The 10,830-nt window shown below is 40.1% G+C and overlaps 2 protein-coding genes across 2 annotated transcripts; one reads left to right on the forward strand and one right to left on the reverse strand.

Moving 5' to 3' along the window:
* The first annotated feature begins 265 nt into the window (after positions 1-265).
* LOC143859655 (uncharacterized) lies at positions 266-1,754 on the forward strand. The gene has a single exon (XM_077370309.1). The coding sequence runs from the start codon at positions 360-362 to the stop codon at positions 1,539-1,541; it is 1,182 nt and encodes a 393-aa protein (XP_077226424.1). The 5' UTR covers positions 266-359; the 3' UTR covers positions 1,542-1,754.
* A 6,187-nt stretch (positions 1,755-7,941) lies between these two features.
* Positions 7,942-10,830, reverse strand: LOC143846881 (3-ketoacyl-CoA synthase 11-like). Its single transcript, XM_077355481.1, has 2 exons — positions 10,614-10,830; positions 7,942-10,392 (listed from the first exon to the last, which is right to left on the reverse strand). Exon 2 carries the CDS (start codon positions 9,925-9,927, stop codon positions 8,395-8,397), a length of 1,533 nt encoding a protein of 510 aa, XP_077211596.1. The 5' UTR covers positions 9,928-10,392; positions 10,614-10,830; the 3' UTR covers positions 7,942-8,394.

The raw sequence follows: 10,830 nt of genomic DNA on the forward strand, positions 1-10,830 counted from the left end.
CATTCATTTGTTGGGCCCCAATGCAAATATCTCCAAAGGGTGATCCTAACCATCTGATCTATATAACAGATAACAGATCAAATGGTCATAGGATGATCCAAAACATCCATTTGCTGGGCCACAACGTTATCCTATGGAAAAGATTGTGGGGCCTCAACAACAACCCATGAAATGGACGGTTTGGATCATCACATGGTGTGGCACCATATGAGCTATTGACAAAAATAAGGAACTATACGGGCTTACACCATATAAAAGCTCATACGCGCCCTTGCGATTGATATTGATCAGAACGCTTCTTCCAAATTAAAACCCTAAACCCTTTTCCTCCAAAAAAAACGCTCGTCTCTCTTCTCATCATGTCTTCTTCTCTGCTCGAAATCATCCTTAACTCGAACGAAGATGCACCCGCTCAATCAAAATACCCTATCATTTTGAATCCAGACGAGATTTTCCGGCAACTCAAACCAGAAAATGAAAATACCGATGAGGCTTTCTCTATTCAACGCGTGAGCGGGTGGCAGATTTCCGAAATCGATTCCGAAATCATTGAATCGGGGAACCGATTCAACAAGAAGCTCAAACGCAAGATGAAAAACCCTAAATCATTCAGCCGAGAAGAGTTTCTAACTCTCCTCAACTCCTTCCTCCAAAAGAAGAAAGACGAGATAACCGTTGGATCTGAAGATCTCGATTACACCTCTCAATTGATAAAGAAGCGAGGGTTTCTCATCAGTCGAGACCTGGCCCTCTTGATTTCAGAAGCTTGTGTCTCTCTCGACCTGTGGGATTTGCTAGAAACCCTAATTCTCCAAAAGCACCTCTCTCGTTGTTCTTCTCACTCTAATAATCTAGTTGAGAATCTTATCGAGGAGAAAAAAGTCCATTTGATTTGCCTCTACATCAAGCAAGTCTCAGATCTCACACCTTCACATTTCAAATCCATCTTGAAATTCTTCTTGTCTGAAAACGGTTCAGACCCTAATATGATGACTGTGAGAAAGGAATGGGAGAATCAAGCTCTGTTATCGATCGAGAAAGCAACGCAAAAGTATCTGCCGGAAAAGAAATTGCAGCCAGCAAGGTGCGGTTCGTTACTGCTCTCAATGGCCCACGATGGGTTTTCGGCGCCCGAACTTTGCCTGCATTATCTGTTCGGTTCTTCCAACATTGATGGGTTGGCATTGTCGTCCGCCATTGGAGGATTAGATGGTTTAGAGATGATGAAACTGATCAGATACTTCTTAAAATGGTTACAGAAATATGAGAGGTTTCCGCAAGCTTCGCATTGTAAGGCAGAACAATGGGAAGCTTTGGGATTGGAATTGTGCAAATGGGTTCCTTCATTGGAATCTATTATTATGTGTGTTGGGTTGGTTTTGGATGAGAATTTCTCTTTCTTAACTTTGTACTCGGAGTTCCATCATGAACTGAGATTGATAGAGGAGATTGTGAGGCGGATGGTGCCGGCATTTGGGTTCTGTTGTTCGGTAGCCAATCTCGTTGAGAATCTGAAATTGGAAGCGATTGGTTCTCGGTGAGTTTGATTACGATTGTTTTTTGAAATGTTGTTTCGATTTTGATATTATGATTCTTGTTCGTAGTAGAGAATGAGAATCAGCCTGAATGTTTTTTACTGTTAGATCATAGAATTTGAAAGTGTATTGTAGTTCTTTTTATTTAACTGTGTATGGATGGTTGGGATAGTTTCTGGTCATGTCATCTTCTGAAATGAATGGCCCAGATTAGGTTGATGTTATGTGGGTGTGACACTTGGTTTGCTTAATCAGTATTGACTCACTTGCTTTTTTTTAATCAGTAGAGCTATAGAAATCTCTGATTAACGACAGAACAAGATTTATTTTGTGTCATATCTAATGGATTCCTTCTTCGAATCGAAGAAGCAGTATCGCACGGATCGTTAAAACTGTTTTGTAATACAATGTAGCATTGAGCGATCCAACTAACGTGGCCAACCTATATGAAATGTAACTAATTAGGTCGCTCCATTTTAACTTGCTTATTTAATTCCTGGAGGAATGTTTAAGTAAATCCCAACCTAGTTGTAAAATGCTCGGAAACCACCTCTTATTGATTTTTTTTTAGCGGCAATTAGAAAAAAGGAAAAACCTCAAGATAGCTAAAAGAGGTGAAAAGCAACAGCACAATAGGACTAAGGGGAAAGAAAATCAAACACTTCAAAACGGGTCATAGTAACTCTAGACTGGGTGGCTGATCTTTTTTTTCCTTGAATGGCAGCCATTAGCTGATCGTCATACATATTAAAACTGCACTAGATAACCTCCACATGATTCAGGATTTTTTCAATTTCATCTCCTAACCCCCAAAGGAAGGAGCATTTTTGTTTTAACCATCGCCTTCAACAGTCAAGTAGTTGGTACCATTGAGCCGATAACTTGCACTTATGCCTCATTTGAGACCTTCACTCTAATAGTGCTGGAAACAAGCCCACTTAATTATGTCGCTACTATATTCTAGGAGGCTCTCTACTTTCTAAGTTTGAGCCATCGAAATTTAACTTAAATATCCTAGAAGCAGTAGGACAAGCAAGAGGATAGACAGATGAAAAGCTCTCCACCACTACAAATTTCTCACCAGGTCTTAAAGTGCTCATGCCAATTCCCCTAAATATAGGGAGAATACTCCCCAAAGCACCATCATTGAAACATGTTTAAACATGTGGAAGGAACCCACCTCTGATTGACCGAATTGTTCACTTGATAGTCCTTGCTTTGGATCTTCTATGACCCAACAATCACACCAAATCATGCAATACAATTGCTTATATGGAGTTTTTGACAGCCAAGTTCAGCAACAAACAATACAGTATTAAAGATTGCATTTTGAGCATGATTTTAGACAACTGGGGATCCAAAACAAGGCTAAACAAGTGAACTGCGTAGATCAGTGATGCCAATTCTTGTTTTTCTTTCGTTCACCTATCAAAGATTTCATCGCAACTTTTATTGAACATGAGCTGCTGAAATCCAACACATACCAACGAGCATTACAGAAACGATTCAAGAGTCTTTCACAAGCCTTTCAAGCTAGATGAGTTTTAAAAAGAGATACAACTGAATCCGTAAATGAAGAGGATTCCTATGACCTGCTGCTATATTTTCTTCCTTTCTTCTTTCCATCTAACTGTCATTCAAGGACAACAAATACTATCTTCTCCATTCCAGCTCGGCACTGGTTTGCACTGTTTGTCTTTGAACGATGGGATCATCTGGCTTCATGAAGCTTGCAAAAGCATGCCAACTTAGAAGGTATGGCTAGATGAACTGCACAAACGCAATGCCAAATAAACTTTAAAAGAAAAGATCTGCAAATATATAGAAGACTAGTTAGAAGTTATCAAAACGTACCAGCAGCAAAATAGTGAAGCCCACTGGTTCGGTAGTCCCAAACAGTCATTTGCTCCGCCACACTATGATGGAGAGCCACATACAAAAATCTCCTGCACCAGATAATCCTAACCCCAAAGTTGTGCAGGTTTAAGTGCAATTGCTCCCCTAAAAGGAGAAAGCAGGAACTAACTGGGAGCAGGTTTCAACAAGAGGGAAACGTGACTTAATTGAAATCTGATATGTAATTGGAATATAAACTCGGAGATCTGCGACCGCATAGCTAGAGGAGTATCTAAAGATATTTTGGCAATATTTGATTCCCTTCCGCCTTCATTCTCTGTATTTGCGTTTCTATGTAAAAAAAATAATAGCAATATTGGAATATAAAATTACTCGAGGAAAGCTAGACTGAAGGGGGCCCTTGCAAAAATCAAGTGAAAGGGCTTCCCCATTGGCTGGACGTCACCATCACTTAATTTTTGCAAGGCCCCCTTCAGTCTAGCATTCCTCAAGCATTTTATATTCACTTGATTTTTGCAAGAGACCTTTCACTTGATTTTTGCAGAGGCCCTCTTCAGTCTAGCATTCCTCTGAATGCTTTCATCCACATTCAGAACCCTATTTTGAACGCTTCTGACAAATGCAAAAAGAAAGCCCACAGGTTAAATATGATATTACATGTTGTATCATCCGCAATGTCTTCCTACTGTAGCATATCAGTCAGTATGCAATTAACAAAGACACATAGTGCATCACTCATATGAAATTTACATAATAACATAAATGGTTTTTTAATTTCCACAAAATAAAAGAAAATAGAAACAAAACTATAAACGATGCAGGGCACAATGCAAATCATGACAAGTGGCTTATTTTCACCGTCAATAAGCGATAAGCATTAAGAAAACATCGAGGAATGATAAACTGAAGGGTGCCCTTATAAAAAAAACAATGTGCCCCTATTGGTCCACATCATCAACCTGGATTACCAATTAATCTTATTTTTATTATCCGTTTAATAGAACATCACAGCTCTGCTTGACCTGATCATAATGCAAACACACATGATAGAATGTATTAGATGTAAATCTGATCAATGGATCATTAGTATAATAGATTGGGGGAAGTGATACATCTGCCCCTTTTGATCACCAGGAACACCCCCTGTCAGTGTTTGTGGCAATTAGGGGCATTGAATTCTTCTGACATAAGTACAACGGCCCCTCCTTGGTCATTGAGACACTGACAGGGGCAATAGGGGCGGATATATCATTTCCCAAGATTGGGCTATTTAACAACTAGTTTTTAGTTATTATAAGTAATGTATTTTGAATTTGAAGGACAAGTAGCTTAGGTAGTTATGCACATGTTTTTTCATGAAAACCACTTGTAAAATTCTTTACAACAACAGTGCAAAGGCACCCCAAAAGTATTGCATTTTCTCCTATTTTCTTACGATTTTCCCAAATGTTTCAGTGGTCTCAGAGATGAGAACCATGTATTTATTATAAAGCTGCTCTTCCCCACACAATATGGAGTATGTTATTGCAACTACAGGAAGGACATTGTTAAAGTATAAAAGATAAATAACACCTTTCTCCAACAGATTAAGCGTTTGGAGAAGTTGGTAAGTTAACATGGTATCAAAGCCAAAGATCTCGAGTTCAAACCTCCCGGATAGCAAAAATCCACATGCGATGGTCGGCCCAAAGTGGGACCACATGTGCCATGTGTCACATGTGCGGGGGAGTGTTAAAGTATAAAAGATAAATAACACCTTTCTCCAACAGCTTAAGCGTATGGAAAAGTTGGTAAGTTAACAGACATACTCCATGCCACCTAGAGAAGCATATAATAGCCAAAATGTCATTCCTAGGTCTGAAATTGAAGTCCCCCACTGAAAGCCGGCCCTGTTCGATTAAGATTAGGACAACTGATTGTGAGTGCCAAACCAATTGTTAGACTCACTGAAAGCCGCAATGCAAACGCAGACAGAGGAAACCTTCTGCCAGCAAGTCAGTCATCAGAATATAGATCAGAAAAGAACACTTGGGCCCTATTCGTTTTAGATTTGTGGCAACCGATTGAGACAACAATAGGTTTGGGACTCACAATTGGTTGTCATTAATTTTGAGTCCTTGGTCCCTCTTGAGCCCTGTTCATTTGAGATTGTCATAATTGGTTGTCATTAATTTTGAGTCCTTGGTCCCTCTTGAGCCCTGTTCATTTGAGATTGTGACAAACGATTGTGAGCCCAAACCTATTTTCGGACTCAAAATTACATTTAAATTTGAGTCCGATAATCGGTTTGGATACCCATTAACTAATTGAGAAATTCACCTACTAATTTGTGGAGTTGTGGTTCCATGAAAGGGCAATTAGTACAAGACATTTGAGTCGTTTGACATATCAGGGCACTTTAAAATGCTATGCAACTTATGAGGGATGGTTTAACCCCAATAGGAGCCCTCCGCCACAAGAGTTCCTATCTACATGATTTTTTCTTGAAGACAGCCCTCAATTTTCAGATTTTTGGATTCAAAATTCACAACTTCTTAAGCTTAGTTGCTAGCTTCACTCTCCCCTACTCTTAGCAGAAAGATGGATGGATCTCTTCTATGGCTAACTCCCATAATTTTCCTCTCTGTAATAACTTTCCTCTTGTATTTTCCTTAGTTCTTGTAAATTGCATTATAGCTTACTATGAGTTTATTTATAGCCTACCAAGTGAGATGTAGAAACTTTTCAAAAAAAAGTAGAGATGTAGAAGTTCCTTTCCTCTGCTTAGTAATCGGAATGAGTCTCCAAAAGGAAGCTAAAACAACCACACCTTGCGTTATATAGATTAATTTTGTCAAGTTTTTTTTACTTCGATCTAGGGGAGGCTCTGTCTAAGTTGTGTACCCTTCCGCCTTTAATCTTTCCTCTCAACCAAATCAGCATTTGTACATGTATTCAGATGTTAATGAAACCACTTTACCAGAATCACTGTCCTAGGGATTGAGCCTTTAGCTCAATGATTAAGGCTTTGTTTTTCAACCTAAAGGTCAGAGGCGGCTCAATCCCCCCACCCCCAATAAAAAAAAAGAATCACTGCCCTAGTCTCCTAAATACTAACAGAGATTTCACCTTCAAACACAAGGAGCGGAACACCATCCCCATTCTGTCACCATGATGACGCGATGCTCAAACCTTTGGAAATGACAGAAAACACTTCCATGTAATGGAACTTGGAATACAACTTAAATCGAAGCTCAGTTACAATGGCAATGCATCTCCAATGTACCCCGCACTGCATTTCACGGGCAGTGTGATCACACATACCATACACGGTCACGTCTTCACTATGTGAAAATGTTGTGTAACGCTTCATTGGAATCAACACATGTAATCAACCATATCATACTGCAATGTTAGCATTGTTTAGGCAACGTTACCAAGGATAAAGGGTCAGTAACTTGCATTTTAGACTCAATTTCTGTGTAAGCTACAATTGAATACCATGACACACGCATTGCACCCAAAATGCAATTGGGTTGCACACAAACAGACCAAAAAATTAGGATAAGCGATCGTGTTTCATCTGATTTCGTTCCATCTGGCTGGAAATATGAGATGCTAAAACAAACAACCAGCCATAGATCAGAGCACTTGGCAGTATAAAAGCTTGAGAGCTGTGGTGCAGAGCTCTGTTTGTGTGGGTTTTCCTATAAAAATTGGTAGAACTTCTCGAGTGTTGGTTCTTTGTTCTTGGAGGTCAAAAGGTAAGGATTTGGTGGAATCTGGTTTTGCTACCCACATTATAAGTTTTATGGAAGAAAAGGAATGCTAGTGTATTTAGAGGCCTCGACAAGTCAGCGCAGTTCATCTATACGAAAGTGATAGCACTAATAATAGCATGGGTTAAGATATTACCGAGCTACAGGTTCATATTAGCCTTTGACCTGTGGCAAGGATGGAGAGAGATATGCTACAGGAACCGCCAGCCCCAGGAAAATTAAAATTCAACTTTGATGGTTTCAGCCTGGGCAACCCTTAGCCAGCATGAGTAGGGGGTACTTAGAGATGAGGAGGGAGGAACAAAGTGGACTTTCTCAGCCCCGATTGGAATCACTGACTCCAACGAGGTGGAGGTAAGAGTGGTCCTTCATGCAATGAGGATTATGGAGAGATCTATCCTGGACCGGCTAATCGTAGAGGGTGACTCCCTTAATGTCATTAGATGGTTGCAAGGAGCCACACAAATCCTTGGAGTTTTGCTCGTTGGTTTGATGAGATCCACAATCATGGGGATGGCGCTGCTATCTCTTCCAATCATGTAAGGTCTGCAAATTCCTAGGCGGATAAATTAGCTAGGGCCAGAGTGGAGAGGGGCGGTCTTGAGATTTTGACTTCCTCCCCCTTGAGGCTTCCCTGGATTATGGTATTTTCTCTCGTGTTCTTAGATGGTATTGACTGTCTGGGTCGGTCGCTGGGGTTCTCCGCTTTCTTCTTTTCTCTAATTAAATTGATCATCATTATAAAAAAAAAGCCTAAGTAAGAATGAGTGAAGTTCATAATATAAAAAAGATAATAGAAACCAATACTTTTCAGATTCAAATGCTTAAATAAATAATCACCCCACCCAAGTGATTAAGAGAAAGGAAACATGAGAACACAAATTACCCTCATCCTAATCTGGTCACACCTTAGAAAAGCCTAATACTGCTTCCTTCCAGAACCAACCTCCAGCCAATGGTAACACAAAAAGTACCATCCAAGCGAATTCTCTCTCCACTGGGCGAAATCATAGACAGCCAAATTCATCTGCCAGTACTAAAATAAAGAAGAAAAAAATACCCTCCAACCCTATTTTCCACCATGCCTAGACAGAATACTTCAGTACCTACACAAAAATCAGAGAACAAGTTCCAACTTCCTACAGTTCAAAGAAACATAAAGAAAAGACCATTCAACAATCTGAAGGATTTCATAGGAGTACCACCACAGAACTACAGGTCGCAGGAAAACTACCAACTGAAGTTCAAATTGCCGCAACCTTTGGAACATTCACTGGGAACTGGTCAATCTCATCCATCCATGGGTTCTTTTCCTTTGCTGGATTAATGGTCCTTAGAGCCTTCCAAACTGCACTGTTACACTTGAACCCAGACCCAAATGCTATCTGCCATGTCCTATCTCCCTTCTTTATCCTCCCTTTAGCTTCTGAATACGCTAATTCATACCATAGAGAGCTACTCGAAGTATTCCCGAACCTGAAAAGTGTCATCCTTGAAGGCTCCATATGCCAATCGGATAAATGTAAATTCTTCTCCAATTCATCCAAGACAGCCCTCCCCCCGGCATGAATGCAGAAATGCTCAAAAGCCAGTTTAAAATCAGGAATGTATGGCTTGATCTTCATCTTAAAAAGCTTCCTCCCCACCAATGTAGCAAAGAAAAGCAACTGTTCAGACATGGGCAAAACAAGAGGACCCAAGGTAGTTATGTTAGTCTTCAAAGCATCTCCAGCAACTGCCATCAGATCCTTTGATAGAGAAACACCGACTTTTCCATTGGTGTCCTCCTCTTGGGTCACGCAGGCAAAGCACTTATCATCAGCACCTTTGTGTGTTCGAACTGTGTGAACCAATTGATACTTGGATTGATGACGATCAGAGCTCTTGTTTGATAATAGAATTGCAGCACCTCCCATTCGGAACAAGCAATTCGAAACAAGCATCGATCTATTGTTACCGAAATACCAATTCAAAGTAATGTTCTCCATACTGACGACCAGAGCATAAGAATTGGGGTGGACTTGTAGAAGATTTTTTGCCAGATCAATAGATATTAAACCTGCACTGCAACCCATTCCACCAAGATTGTAACTGATAATGTTTCCCCTAAGCTTGTAATGGTTAATGATCATGGCAGAAAGTGATGGAGTTGGATTGAACAAGCTACAATTCACTATCAAGATCCCAACATCTTTGGGTTTTAACTTGGTTTTTTCAAAGAGTTGATCAAGGGCACCGAACATTACGGCCTCAGCTTCTTTTCTGGCCTCTGCCATCGACGGGTTTGGAGGTACATTCAGAACTGCTTCGGGAAGGTAAGTCGATTCCCCAAGGCCCGATCTCTCAAGGATTTTGCGCTGGAATTCAAGGTTTTCTTCAGTAAAAGTGCCTGTCAAACAAGACCGCTCCATGAAGATCTGCCTTGTGCATTTACGACTTTCGTCTGGTTTGTAACAGGCAAAGTTGACAAGGTAGACAGGGCGAGGGCGGGTGAGGAAGTAGAGAGTGGACAAAAAGACGAGGAGGGTCGAGCAGACAATAACGGAGATGAGATTGAAGCGGAGATGATCCCAAAGATCATGGAGGTCTTGGAAGGAGAAGGTAGAGAGTTGAGCGGCGACGAGGACTAGAAGAGGGGAAAGGAAAAGGTACATTCCATGGGTGATGAGGTAATGATAGCCCAATTTTACGTATTTTAGTTTAATGGATTGTTTGAAATCAGGGAGTTTCCTGGAGGATGGTTGGAGCAATGGTGTATCTAGCTTTGGTTCTGTCATTTTTAGACCTAAAAGAGGGAAAATCAAATCCAAGAGTTTATTTGAATGGAGAGAAATGGGAATAAATAACAGAAAATTTGGGGCTTTTTTTTTTTTTTTGGGTCAGCAGGGGGGCAGTTTCTGGTGTTCTATATGGTGTTTTTTTAATGGAATTTGAGATCAAAATAGGAAAAATTAGATCAAAAGAAGAACTAATCTTTCAGATGGAAATTAGGGTTAGGTTTGAGATGGTCTACAGAACATTTGGGTTTCAAGATTAGGGCTTTCTTTACCACAATAAAAAGGAAAGACAGAAGCAGATAGGAGAAAAGAAGGATTTTTAACAAATGGTGATAAATCAAAAGAGAAACAAAAGGCCTTTTTGTCTCTGGGAATGGAGATCTACTGGGTTTTCTAGCAACCCAAACTAGAAAAAAGATTTTCTCTCAGGAAATGAAAATCCACAGACCCATTTATGCGATTATCCTGCAAAACAAAACGGGAAAAGAATCAAATGATGAGAATGTCCTTTCTTATAGCAATCTAAAGCTCTAAAGAGAAAAATCTTCTCTCTCTAAAAATCACCCCAGACAGTAAATAAAAAACCAGAGCCAAAGACAACATCTACCAAAGAAAAAAAATTGCATATAGTCCAACAAATGTAACAAAAAACGGATTTTGCTCAGGACCCAAATCAGAAATTTCACCTCCAACTTGATTCCTGACGAGATCCGCCTACAAACATATGAAAAAAGTCTGACGGAAAAGCCAGAGAGAGAGAGAGAGAGATTTTTTTTTTTTTTCCGTTTTTTAATGAGTGGGTTGGGAATGGAATTTATAAATGTGGAGGAAAATGCAATGAAAAAGCTGGAAGCGGCGATAAAGACGCGTCTGAGAGATGCCGGCGTCGCCGCCCACTTTTGA

Source organism: Tasmannia lanceolata, unplaced genomic scaffold (assembly GCF_043159265.1).
Source record: "Tasmannia lanceolata isolate RefF3 unplaced genomic scaffold, GAP_Taslan_0.1 ptg000003l, whole genome shotgun sequence".
Taxonomy (NCBI): Eukaryota; Viridiplantae; Streptophyta; class Magnoliopsida; order Canellales; family Winteraceae; genus Tasmannia; species Tasmannia lanceolata.